Source organism: Ceratosolen solmsi, unplaced genomic scaffold, assembly GCF_000503995.2.
Source record: "Ceratosolen solmsi marchali unplaced genomic scaffold, CerSol_1.0 scaffold41, whole genome shotgun sequence".
NCBI classification, from domain to species: Eukaryota; Metazoa; Arthropoda; class Insecta; order Hymenoptera; family Agaonidae; genus Ceratosolen; species Ceratosolen solmsi.
The window spans coordinates 5,259,435-5,274,062 of record NW_011948424.1 but is presented as its reverse complement, the minus strand read 5'-3'; the positions used below and the strand labels follow the sequence as shown (position 1 = coordinate 5,274,062).

General features: G+C 29.1%; 1 protein-coding gene across 1 annotated transcript in view; it reads left to right on the top strand.

Moving 5' to 3' along the window:
• Nucleotides 1-8,638, top strand: part of Btk29A (tyrosine-protein kinase Btk29A) — a 130,265-nt gene extending 121,627 nt beyond the window's left edge. The window contains exons 6-16 of the mRNA XM_011500059.1: nucleotides 1,231-1,292; nucleotides 2,136-2,219; nucleotides 2,517-2,581; nucleotides 3,214-3,279; nucleotides 3,370-3,498; nucleotides 3,786-3,979; nucleotides 4,315-4,486; nucleotides 4,576-4,744; nucleotides 7,304-7,422; nucleotides 7,502-7,754; nucleotides 8,196-8,638. Of these exons, the coding sequence (XP_011498361.1) occupies nucleotides 1,231-1,292; nucleotides 2,136-2,219; nucleotides 2,517-2,581; nucleotides 3,214-3,279; nucleotides 3,370-3,498; nucleotides 3,786-3,979; nucleotides 4,315-4,486; nucleotides 4,576-4,744; nucleotides 7,304-7,422; nucleotides 7,502-7,754; nucleotides 8,196-8,297 (1,415 nt within the window). The 3' untranslated portion in view covers nucleotides 8,298-8,638. The remainder of the gene's footprint in view (nucleotides 1-1,230; nucleotides 1,293-2,135; nucleotides 2,220-2,516; nucleotides 2,582-3,213; nucleotides 3,280-3,369; nucleotides 3,499-3,785; nucleotides 3,980-4,314; nucleotides 4,487-4,575; nucleotides 4,745-7,303; nucleotides 7,423-7,501; nucleotides 7,755-8,195) is intronic.
• Nucleotides 8,639-14,628: the final 5,990 nt, after the last annotated feature.

The following is a 14,628-nucleotide window of genomic DNA, read 5'->3' as shown; positions in this document are numbered from 1 at the left end:
CAGCGCCAATTCGCCCGTAAAATGCGTAATTGTGGAGCGGCCAGTGCAACAGCGACCACGCAGTCGAAATATAAATTAGTTTAATTTGGATGAGTGCGAGCGCGAGGGAGAAACGCTTAACATTATCGTTCGTGTTTCGTACACTATGTACCCGATCGATCAACCGCTGCTCGATCGTTATTACGATCGTTTGACTGCTGCGATAGCTCTTGCGAGTTATCGATGAGTTTGGCATCGGCGACGATGAAAGGACTCTTGGATTGTCGATGTAAAAACGTTGTAGAGTTTATGAGAGCATTTACAACAGGACGGAAAAGTGGCTTATTACTACTTATAACACTTGCTTTGACAGTAATTTCGTTTAATAAATCGCAGCGACCTACGTTTATTTTACGAATTATTTATAATCAGAGACCCAATCATTCCTCGCTAACCAATGCCAATTACGTAGCATATAAAACTATTTCATTGCGGTATTCGGCATTATTCCAATTATTTATATTTACCCCGTACCATTCTATTTTTACTAGTTTTAATCGCTTTCAAATTGCAACACTTCTTTCTCTTTCTTTCTCCTTTATTATGACACACTATGATAATTGCTAATAATACAATGAACAAAGGATACCTATGCATATACAGATTGTATGTGGCAGATAGCAGATCATCTACCAAAAGATAGGCACATTATTACGGAGACTTGGATCTGCCAATAATCCCTATAAAATTCAAGACGAATTACTGAAATGAAATTGTAAATCGGAGAAGAGATTTTACCGCTGATTTGAAAGTAATATCTCAAATTTTTAACATTCGGATTGTCTTTACAACTAATTCGTAAGACCTTCATCCACTCACTACCCCATTACTTTTCAAAAATTAAATTTATAATGAAAATTGATCTTTTTTCTCTTATTATTATTATTGTTGTTGTTGTTGTTGTTGTTGTTGTTGTTGTTGTTGTCGATTCATTTTCTTCCATGTCTTGTTCTACAAAAGCCCGTAGTTTTATATGATATGGATACGGTTTCTGCATTCGGTTACATTTATATTGATCGTCACGTAGAGAAACCACGATAATATGAACATTTTTATTCTTATAACAACAACAATAACAATAACAATGCATTTCTACTTCTGTGAGAAGTGAAAATTTTTAAACTTCAAATATTAATTACCTATTCATTTGCTTGAAAAATTGGAGAAATGTTAATTTTTTATATATTGCAGCGACTCCGTCGACTCCAGTGATGCCGGGCGGAACGCCAGGAACTCCGTCGTCCAAAGCAAAGGTCGGTAATTAATGATAAATAAGCGAAAGCTCAAATTCAATGTTGTGTATTTTTTTTTTGTCTTTTTTTTTTAAACTAATCAATTCTCATGCTACCTCAAAAGTATGTTTAAAGTCGTTAATGTTGAACATTGTCAAAAGTTAAAAATTTACGCTAGAAGAGTAACGTTAATATGACTATTTGACATTGTTATTTTATGGAAAATCAGAATTATAAATTGCGATTATATTTTACGAATTTAAATGGATTGATGAACGAGCAACAAATTCACTCACCGTGAAATGGTTTTTATTAAAATCTTTTTATAAAAAGCAATTAATTATATTTCACAGAAATGAGAAGAATGCTTTTATTTCAAGAAAATTTTATTCTTTTTTTTTTTTTTTCAAATTCGCTCCATTAAATGTCAGCATAATATGCATTGAATTTAACGTAATTTAAACTCTTGTTTATTAGTATTTTTTTATGATTATTAGATCCTTTGTTGCATAATACCTTTGAAATTCATATTATTACTATGAAGAAAAAAATTGTCATCCGTGATATTTCAATTTGTATGTTTAACTTGTATTTTATTAATTTCCCTATTCTCCAAGAATACGAAACGTGCTCTTTTGGCATCAAAAATATTTTTGATATTTTGTTCTTTTGTTACTTTTACTGAAAAGAAATCGAAATCGCAATCAAGGAAATGCATTATATTGTTAATGGTTAAACTTTTTAGTCGATAATGTCTCAACGAAAATTAGATTTTTATAAGAGAAAGTTGACAGAAATAGTTTTATATATTTGGATAAATAATCGTTCTATCTCATTATCCCCTTTTTTCTTTAATTTTAATAGGAGAAGCTAATGATTCGGAGTAAAGTAGTTGTTGCTTTATATCCTTTTCGAGCTATCGAAGGTGGTGATCTTTCATTGGAAAAGGTAAACATATTTTAAATATTTATTAACATCTGGATAATTTAATAATTATAATAAGTAACGTAATTCTTATGGTGCTTCGGTCTTATAAATTATGATTTCAATCAATAGCAATAACTTCCAAATAATGCAGCATAATGCAAGCATAATTTGCCAAATACAATTGAAATTTAAAAATCGTTCTATTACAGCATTAACATTTACCGTATTAATTAAAATACGAATAACTTGATTTTATTTACTTTGAAAGAAAATTATCCAAGATAAGCTACGTTAATTTTATGAATTTCAACTTCTCAGGGTGCGGAATACGAGGTTTTGGATGATTCACAGGAACACTGGTGGAAGGTGAAAGACGAACACGGGTAAGACTTTATAACGATTTTCTTTAAAAAATAGAATGATCAAAAAAAAAAAAAAAAAAAAAAAAAAAAAAAAAAAATACTAGCTAATTTAATCTAAATTAACATAATCTTAACTGAAAACATGTGCTTCCAGCATATGGCACAAGCAGAACATTTTAAATGAATTTATTTTACGTATAAAGTAAGTAGACATAAGTCCACAGAGAAGAAAATTAAACCTCTTCAAAGTTCTTGTATTACATGTCGCTCATTTTTATAACTTAGTTTTAGTTGCCGGAATCTCATTTTGACTTATCAATTATTTATGCCATTTTTAAATATTATTTTTAAAAAATTACCGCCTATAAATACCAAGTATCATTATATACGGTAAAAATTAATTCTCATTACTGTATCTATACGACTTTTTGACGGGGTTGGTGAAAGTACAAAAAAAAAAAAAAAGAAAAAAGGAAAGAGGAGTAGATGTGGAAATAAATTAATTTAAATTATAAAAGATGAATAGAATTTGATATCTATTTGAAACAATTTATTACAAAGTCAGACAATGCATAGTTCATAAAAGTTGAATTGGGTAGGGGAATGGGATAAGGATTTCAGAACGAATGATAATCTACTTTTAAACTTTCCAGATCCATCGGTTATATTCCAAGTAACTATGTCAAAGAAAAAGAGCTTCTTGGTCTCCAAAAATACGAGTGAGCATAATTATAGTAAACAATGAGTCATGGTTACTTTAATCAACGATAGATAATTCACTGAACTTTTTAATATTTGTAATATTTCAGATGGTATGTGGGAGATATGTCGAGACAGCGCGCCGAATCGCTCCTCAAACAAGAAGACAAGGAAGGTTGTTTCGTCGTTCGCAATTCCTCGACAAAGGGTCTCTACACTTTATCATTGTATACAAAAGTGTAAGTTCAATCGAACACGTGCAATTTCTCTTTACATTTCTTTACGAAAGCTTGTTGGAGCAATTTTTGAGTAATATCGTTTTATTGCCTTGTACGGCAATTTTGTCATCTTGCACCATGATTATTTTTTCTCATAATTTTTAACATAAACATTTCAATCGATAACCCAATACAAATGATTTATAATACGCTAGAGCATGAAAAATACACGAATTCCACTCAAGTTTTACTCGGCAAAATCAGTAATAAGATTCCCCTAATCGAAATTGCGATTTTCAATGTTCCAGTCCACATCCTCACGTAAAGCATTATCACATCAAGCAGAATCAAAGGGGTGAATTTTATCTTTCGGAGAAGCATTGCTGTGGCTCAATTCCGGATCTCGTTAATTATCATAGACATAATAGCGGCGGACTAGCTAGCAGACTAAAGGCTAGTCCTTGCGATCGTCCTGTACCACCGACTGCTGGACTGAGCCATGGTATTGGATAATTTATACTTTTGAAATTGCATAATTTGCCAATTATTTAGAGATAAGCATTAGCGTTGGTCGATTTGAGTAAGACAAGTCAACATAATTATTGATCGAAGGAACTGCATCTATAGGCATAATAATACAGTTTGTTGAATATATATTTAGATGTGATGTTGTTAAAGATTTACTCTTGTCTAAAATAAAATTTTCCGATTACATTTTAGTATAAATAATTGCACCTTGGAGTAATAAATGCTTGAAAGAAGAAAGGAAATGAAGGACACTATTTTTATAAATTTTTTCTAAACTCGGGATGATTTAATTAACCGTCGATTTTTCAGACAAATGGGAAATTGATCCCGCCGAGTTGCATTTACTCGAAGAACTTGGTTCAGGACAGTTTGGCGTTGTGCGTAGAGGAAAATGGCGCGGTTCCATTGACGTAGCTGTCAAAATGATGAAGGAGGGAACAATGTCCGAGGATGATTTTATCGAAGAGGCTAAAGTTATGACGTACGTATTATTGGTAAACTATAAGCTTAGTCTTTAGAATATCGAGCCTCGAAATATGAGCTTTGGTAATTGATTCGTTATGTTTATAGTAAATTACAGCATCAAAATCTCGTGCAACTGTACGGTGTTTGTAGTAAGGACAGACCTATTTATATAGTGACAGAATACATGCGTCATGGATCTTTGCTAAATTACCTGCGCCGTCACGAAACTACGCTTGGGGTCAACGTTGGATTGCTTTTAGATATGTGCATACAGGTAATTAAAATTCTTCTATAATCGCTATCGTGGACACTATAATTCACTTGATTTACTTCCCCAATGTATTATTTGATATCTATGCATGTAAAGTTTCTAAAACACTTTCAAATGACGACTAATACGATTTCTCGAACTACTGCATTACAAAAAAAAAATATTGTATTAATTGATATTTTGCATGTTTTTTTAAGTAAATTTAATCGAGTTTCTTGGGATTAAAATTACTTGATTTTCAAATCTTTTCATAATCATGATGTTCCGTTTACTCCTTTACATAGTTTATTTGATAATTTGTAATATCTCTATGAATAGATATAAGCAAATAATACAAACTATGATTATTATTCATAGGGAGAAATTTGAATAAATTTAATATCAGTCCAATCCTCCTGCTAATCTTGTCGAAATTGTTCTCCATTAAATAAGTCCATACGCTCTTTCAATTTTTTTCTTCACCTTAATTAAAATCCTAATTTTCGAGATTTAATTATATTAAAAGTATTTAATATGATATAAAATTTAGTTTCCCATTGTCTTCGTCTGTAAATCCATTTATTTTACTCTACATAGCTTCTTCAATTTCGTATATTAAAAAATTCTAAATTAACTTTTATAAAAGTTTGTACTGCTCCATTCTATGGCTCCTGAATTTCAATATCATTGGACACTATTAATTTCTGAATTTTTAATTAATAATTGAATAACGAAGAATATACTTTTAATCTTTTATCAATAACAAAATTTATACTTCTTTATTGTTTTACTTTTCTATTAGAATTCCTTTACGCGACCTATCCAACTGAATTATTTAAATTCATCTATTGGATTTAATACTATTTGCAGCTGTTAATGATATATTTTGTCTTTTTATTCTATAAATATAATCGTACCTTTTTGTGGGCATCCCAATGAAAATTCTCAATTTTCAATCTCTATACGCTATTCATTAATTTTATAATCTTCTAATTGATCCTAAAACTTTTGAACGATTCTAGTAAATTACTTTCTATTTGGTATTTTCTTATAAATGTCTTTATTATAGTGTATTTAAAGTAAAATAAGTAAAATGGAAAAGTTTGTGAATTAAGTTGGTGAAATTTTATTACATTATGTTATCGTTAAAATCGTGAAATCATTAAAAATTACTAAACAATTAGTAGATTTAAGATAAGATAGGAAAAATTTCATAGGAAAATTGAAAAATATAAAGGATGGTGAAAATGTTTAATTTTCATTTGTTAACAATTACGATTTTAATTGGCATTTTCAATTTTAGAGATATAAATTCTTGAATTCTTGACGTATAGAAAAATTTTGAAATTTATCTAACTATTTATCACTCCTCTCTATCTAAGAATTTACGTCATATCAACGTATGTATTTTTTAAAATTACATTCTTCCTTATGTGTGAATGTAAAAGGATATATTAGAAACCAAAGTAGTTAAGTATTAAAAACAATAATTGAGTTTGCTTATTCTTTTATCAGTGTGGATGAACGACTTTTAATAATGCGTACACGTATTAGTTTAAATAATTTAGTTTATGTGTAAAGTCTTATATGATAGAGGTTGATGTTTTCGTATAAAATTATATATTCCCATGGATTGCTCCTTTGGATTTAATTACATTCATTTTGATAGTTCAAAGATGATTTTTCATATTGTACTTTATTAATATTTATTGTTTCAAAAAGGCCATTAGTGTCTTCTCCAATACTAAAATATTTTCATAGCATCGCTGCATCTATTATTAAAGATTATTGCCTTTATTACAAATTCTCTTTCATTATATATTCTCTCTGAAAATATATATTTATGTCAATCATGTGTTACGGTTTTTGCATTCTCTTTGATCACTCATATAATACTAGTCAACATTATCTAAATTGTTCTCATTTTCATCGTTTCATAACGTATTCAATGGGTTTTTTTAATTAATCTATTTATAAATCTAAACATGATGTATAAACATGATATAATCTTCTGAATTTTTATATAAAATGACATATGCAATATTACTTAGGAGAAAGTTTTTTTTATACTCATATCATATATTCGCACTTAAATTCTAATATTTGAATTTAAACAATACACTATTATTCTAGGATTTTATATAATATTCAATTTGCAGTTTTCTTAAGATTATGAATATTCGACTATGGGTTTATTGTATTTTTTAACCAACACATTTATTTAAGTTGTGTAATATATTCATTATTCTACTGAATTTTTTAATTTACTAGAGATTATAAATATTATGTCGGAGCAACTATATATATTTAAAAAAAAATTTCTTTTAAATGTTTAATGAAAAGTAATGAATTAATTATACGAAACAAATTATATAAACAATATATTTATATATATATATATATATATATATTCAATAAAACTATGGCGATAATATAAGAAATTTTGTTAATGAATTTTTAAATATAATTTTAAATTGTATGTATTTTGACGACTGATGTATTTTATATTAAAATATCTCTTGAAATATAATATTTATATGAATCGCGATGCATGGTAATTGGTAATTTATTTTTTAATTACAGGTTTGTAAAGGAATGGCATATTTGGAAAGGCATAATTATATTCATAGGGATTTAGCTGCTCGTAATTGTCTCGTTGGATCAGAAAATGTCGTAAAAGTAGCAGATTTTGGCTTGGCTAGGTAATGAAAAAATAAAATTTATAACTTAGCCTTTATTCGAAAGAGAAAAAATATATAATCCGGCGATAACTTTACGCAGGTACGTCTTAGATGATCAATACACAAGTAGTGGCGGAACAAAGTTTCCGATAAAATGGGCCCCACCTGAGGTCCTAAACTACACTCGGTTCAGCTCAAAATCCGATGTCTGGGCTTATGGTGTATTGATGTGGGAGGTATTTACATGTGGAAAAATGCCTTATGGACGACTTAAGAATACCGAAGTTGTAGAACGCGTTCAGCGTGGACTTATTCTTGAAAGACCGAAAGCTTGCTTCAAAGAAGTTTACGAGGTTTGTTTAAAATCTTTCGGATTCACTATCGAATTATAAGGATTTTCATTTACTTTTAATGAGTTTCGACATCCAAAGTAATTGCCTGAAATTAAATTAAATGTCGATTGTAGTAACAAATTGATAAAACTTTTAACGAACTATATATTATATAAGATAATTGATATAAAGGTATTCGATAAATCAATTTACAGTAGAGATTTAAAAATACATAGAAGACGGCATTTTTTTTAAATTTCTTAAAATCAAAACAGCCAATTACTTACTGCTCATTCAATGTAAAAACATTTCTCAATAAATATTCGTGAGCATGGCCCAGCAGAATGCGTAAGAGGCCCTAAGCGGAGGGCCTTTTGAGTTTTATACCAATCAATTGGCACATACACCTTCCTTGGTATTAGCTTGGCGAATTCATAAAAAAAATTTCGTAATTTCCGACAGGTAATGAGGAAATGCTGGGCCCACTGTCCAGAAGTTCGACCGTCTTTCCGTGTGCTCAAAGAACAGCTGATTAACGTCTCGCAGGGTCTACTCAATGATTGACTCAGTCTCCTGCGGTGCTTACGTTTCTCCTCGCCAAGCTCCGCCGGCAGCGGCCGCACCTCTACAATCAGCACAACAGTATCCAGTAACAAGTTACAACCGCCCCGGTCACCCTTTCTCCAACGTGGCCCCGTCACCGCGGCCTCCTCCAACAGCTCCTCGTCCTACAACTCGGCAACCCTGCCGGCCTCGCACCGCGTCAAGAGCAGCGCATCGCTGCCCAGCGCCGCGGAACTCCTCAATTTTTCCTCTAGCCTCTGTCGCTCGGCCTCCAAGAGGCGAGAGTCCCGTGATCTTAGCCGCGAGCAGGACCGAATGATAATAGGTCAGGGCGGCGGTGGCGGCGGCGGGCCAGACAGGACCCCCTCCAAACGGGATATCGGCGCCTCGAGCGCCAGTCCAGCGAGGCACGACGATCTTTCACAGCACAAGCAGCAACATCACAGCGCGACCTCGAGCTCGACGAGCGTCTGCGACATTTGCAGCTCCTACGGCCATCCGTGGATTGAGATTTGTAAGGCCGTTCGAGCGACTAAGGGCAAGTGATGATGAAGGTCCGCGTGGCGCCCCAAGCCTTCGGCGGCGATTGCGAAACCCTTCACATATTAACATTGTGCGTTTGCGTTTGGCGAGGCAACACCGTCGCACACGTATTGTATATATATATAGTTTATCGTAGGCGTATTATTTTATTCTTTGCTCATCGTGTATTCATTGTCATTTATTGGCTGGTCGTTTTATAAAAGTCGTCAGCACTATATCTGTATTGCGTCTCTCAAATCTAATGATTTTGATATTTCTTAGAATTTTTACTTTATTTTAAAAGTAATATACTTTTTATTAGTGCTTAGTTGCTAAGTTCTTCGTAGAGATTAGATAATATTGACTATTAATCGATTTTACTTTTACGCTCTGGAAATATATGTGCGGATGGCGATCGGATTTAGTTTTGAGTGAAGGAAAGATATAGTAAGGATCGATGGTCGTAAAGTAATGGTGTATTATGTTACAGAAAACGATCGACTTTTAATTCCTTTATATTATCTATAAAATACCCAAGCACACGATTTGTATCTGTTTTTTATTCCATTTTTATTGAAATAATCAATAATCATGATTGACTTTAAATATTTAGCCGTAATCGACTTCTTTTCGTACTATTAATCACAATAATAAAGTAACAAGTAACGATTTCACATAAAAGTGGATAGGAAAAAAACAGATATATGTACTGTGTAAGTAAGTTTTATAAAAACAATTGATGTTGACGAATATGTTGTACGATTAAAGAAAAATATGCATTTCAAAGTAAAGTCACTTCTCGTATTACGTGGTTGGGGTTGGGGGGGGGGGGGGGTTAAAGATCGACAAATCACTTTTTACCACACATTGGAAGACCTCTTTTTAAAACTTTGTAAGGAGAAACGAATGTATGTGAAATAGAAAAAATAATACTAATACTAATACTACTACTAATAATAATAATAATAATAATAATAATAATAATAATAATAATAATAAACAACTCGACACTTTTATAAATGCGCATCGACTGTTTTGACCCATTGGGTATGAGTGCTTTATGTGTGTATGTTGGAGAATTGCCCTGTCGATGCTTCGAATCAAATAAATGAGGATAAATTAAAAGCGACTGTTTATTGTATATTTTTTACATAAATATTTTTCTGTAACAGCGAGCATCGAACACATTATTAATGTGGTTTACAAAGGGACCAGGAACGCACATCATTCTTCATCTGATCCCTGTAAGACTTTCTTAAACTTCTACAGTTAAGTGTTTTTACTAAGATTTTTCTGTGCTTTCTTTAAACAATATCATTATGAATTGTATATGAAAAGATATTCTGCAAAAAACAAAAAAAAAAAAAACAAAACAATGATCGCTGTCTTTTAAAACTACTCTTTGTGTTTGTACTTAATTTCAATCATTATTAGTTTAAACAAATATAGGGTGAGAACTGGATGCGACGATACATTGCAGTTCGATTAAAAAGTATGCCACCGAAGTCATTGTTGAATACAATTTCATCAAAGACCAGTGATTATTTAATACGCCAGTATGGTGAAAAGTGATAATACTAATATAGTTTCGTACGCAGGATATATAATTTTCATTTCCGATACCTTTTAATCTACGTGTAGGTAAAATGACTGACAAAAAAAAAAGGAAAAAAAAACACACACACACAATAACTGCATTAATTGATTTTATATGAGAATGGCAATAGGTAGATATAGGATATGATTGCGAATGATTTTCCAATTGCCTAACGAAAAGTTTAATGATTGTGAATGTATGCGACTTACGTATCGCCTAACGATTATCTTCATAACAACGAATACAAATAATAACATACAAATATTAATTATTTTGTAATAATTAATATCGCTTGTATGCTATGTGAAAAAGAATTGTCAGTCCAAAAGTAATAAGAGAAACATTGATTCGCAATAATCTTTATTATTTATCGATGCGATAACACTTCAGATATTCGTGAATGATCAAACAATAATATGCACAAAGCAGGCATGTGTACATACTAATGATATAAGTTTAGCGTAAGTTTCATGACAAGGACATCTACTGAACCGCAATTGTACGAAGTGAAATATCATTACGTAAGATTACTGTCACTTTATTAGAGGAAAGAAAAATTAATCTCTTTAAAACTCACGTTCGTTAATAGTATACGTTGATATAAGTGGGCTAGGATCCAAAATTGTTTAACATTTGCATTTGTGCTTGCGCGTAGGTGAAAATTTGTAGAATTTCACTTAATGTACCTACGATCGATTTTGGATCCTAAACTACGACTGCATATACTTTTTATTTCTACGCTCTCAGTTGAAATTATTAACCTTTAGAATCACACAATTGCATTATATTACTTGTCATTTAAAAAGTTATAGGATGAAGAAAATTAAAATTCTGTGACTTCGTTAGAGATTGACCAAGTCGAACTGTTTCATCTAGTAACCGTAGGAAAGAAAATATTCGTTAACTGGAAAATAAAGCATAGCTTGGCTGCATTGGTTGAGCAACCATTTCAGTCCCTTCCGATAGTACATATGAAAGTTTTGTTGAATGAAATGTCATCGCTTTTATAGTTAGTCTAGAAATAAAATGTTATTTTACTGAATTATCATTGATTATGTATCATTTAATGTATTGTCATAATATATCATTTTCCTAGAAATCCTTCATTTTACTATATAAATTTTTACTATAATAAAATTAATTCAAATAATTTATTATTGTTAGTTTTTATTATTACAATGAATGGGATTTCGCATTTCTTTTCTTTTCTTATTATCTGCTGGAATTGTCGTTAAAACATCAAGAATCTTCCTGTAAATTATAATTTTATTACAAGTAATTATTTATATTCTTAGCTTATAAAGGACACGAACTTGTGACGTATGACATTGATTTTTAAGACGTTGCTCGATATATTATGTAATAGTTGAAATTTAAAATAAATTTTGTTTAAATTTTATTAAATTATTTAACGTAAGATTTTCCGTCTAAACTATTATAACAAAATTGAGCAAAATTTAGATTTAATATTCAAGTAGATGAAAGTATAAAATCCAGATTCAAAAATCAAAAAGCTTATTATATCATAACATTTAGAATATATATTTTTTAATAGCTTAGGTAAACAAATTTTATTTTTTCCCTAAATTTGTATGAATTTCATCTATTGTTTTTATCTCTTTTACAATATGAAGATGTTTTATAAAACACATAACCGCTATAAATTTCACAAATATAATTAAAAGGAAGCATTGCACATTGCACAGAATAATGAAGCAGAATAGTATCCTAAATTAAAAATATTTATGTTTTATCTCTTATGCCTCTATATATATATATATATATATTGGTAATATTGTTGATAATATAAAATGGTAAGCATTGTTATTATTGTCCATTATAACAAGTTTGCAGTTGTTTCGTTATTATTATTACATTTATTATCGTTACGAGAAAAAAAATTAGTTTTTATTTTTTTAATTTTTGTAAAAAATGTTATATTTAATTGAAAAATTAAATTATGACCGCTTAAAATTAATAAATGTTCAGCATATTAATACATTCATTTGTGAATAATTTACAGCAGAATGTACGAACAAAATTAATCGAGTCCTTCTGTCAAGAAATAATTACTTCTGCATTAAAGTATATTTATACTAATTAATAAATTATTTATTTAAATTTTTACCTAATCGATTACTTAAATTTAAAAAATTTTAAATTAATGCATTCATAATATTGACAAAACTTTTATCTGATGCGATTATATAAAATTTTCAATAAAACGTCGATATGTATTGATAAAATTATTGATAAAAAGATTATTTCCCGTAAGATTAAATAATTTTAGTATTATATAAAAATTTATTTTTCGGATAATTTAAATATAGATAGTTAAATAATAATGGCAAATGTTGTGACATTTCTCTGATTATTATCAAAAAGTAATTGTATGAAGCATAAATCAGTTGTAAATTACCTCTATCTTATTATGAAATAAATATTATAAATTAAATGAATCGATTGCGTATTAAAATATTAAACATTATAATTATATTGACATTATAAAAAATATAATTAAATTTATAATAAGTGGATCGACAAATTCATTTTTATATAAAGATAAATTAAAATCTTGACATAACAAAAAGTATTATCCATTAATGAATTGAAAGATCTAACATGCAAATGTAAAAAATAATAGTTTTTGTACTTATAATATTCATAATATTGCTGTACGTACAAAAACTAAATAATTGTCCAAAAAATAGATAGACACACATCACGGTAATGTAAATTTTAATTTCATTCTCAGTATTTACATTTGTATATTATTTATTTCGAAATTTCTGATTGGATTAATTTTATATCTGTTATCTCATTGATTCGATACAATTATAAATTTCAATTGATTATATAATGGAAAATTGAATTAACTTTGGTTAGAAAATAATGTTTAAAATTATGTAAATGTTACATTGATTATTGTCATTTCATTACTTACTTAAATGTACTTACATAAAACGCTATATTAATTCAATTGGAATTAAATTAATTTTTTCTTTTATTTTCCTTGACATGTATTCGCGTATTAGTAAAAATTTCTTTTAAAATATTTATCTCAATTAACTAATAATTACTTATCGCATATATGTCAATATTCCAGCAAAAATAAATAGAATTAATCGTGTGATAAATGATTATTAATATTTATTACGTTGGCTTTTGCCAGCGTTTTTCACATTAGTCCATACAGTCTTATATACTTTTAATGAATTTAATTGACTTAATACAATTTTGATCATAAAACTGCATTAAAATTCTGATAAGAGAAATATATATTTTTTAATTATTCTCGCCCTCACACTTTACTACAAAATGTAATTCAAATAATTTGTTATATAACTAAATACAATTAATTCAATTATTAGAAAATAATAATGAACATATCTCTCTCCTAAGGTATTTAATTTTCTTTCCTTTAATAAAATATTCTATTGATGCTGTTATGAATGTATTTAACATTAAATTTGAATGTAAAATTGCATACTAACTATGAGAAAAAACAAAATCTTATTTAATAATTTGTAGTTTTTATGTATATTTTAATTTGCTTTTGTGAAATGTAATTTAAGCATTTTGATATAATACCGTCTCAGATAATTCATAAGAATATTTGAAGCATTAATTTTAGTAATTTGCATAAAATTAATGTTTTTAGAAACAGACTTTAAAGTCGCCATATAAACTTATGTCATTAATTATCTCATATGTCTTTGAATTTGTACATAAGGTATATAAGGTAGGAGTACGAAATTAAATTACAACAATGTAAATATTATTTAGTCAAATATAGTATCTCACTTGTTAACATAAACAATATATATATATATATATTAACAACATACATGCAATCAAATTAATTCGCATTAAAATATTTTCAACGCAATCGAATAACATTAAAAATATCTGAAATTATATTAAAAAATTAATTATTACTTTTTATCAACGATTAATATAATGATGAGAAAATTCCAATATTACTTTAATTCAGTGAAAATAGCATTTCATTGGTAAGATTTGAAGTTGATAATTACTTTTGAGAAAATATCAGCGAAATAACGTAACCACTATTTATTCAATTTGACTACGTTAAATTATTCTATGTCACAAATATCCATTGAGTTTTCGCTTAGACGGGGAATGCAATAAAATGGAGAATAGTGATGTATTAGAATGAATATATACGTTTAATTACTTGCAATTAACGCT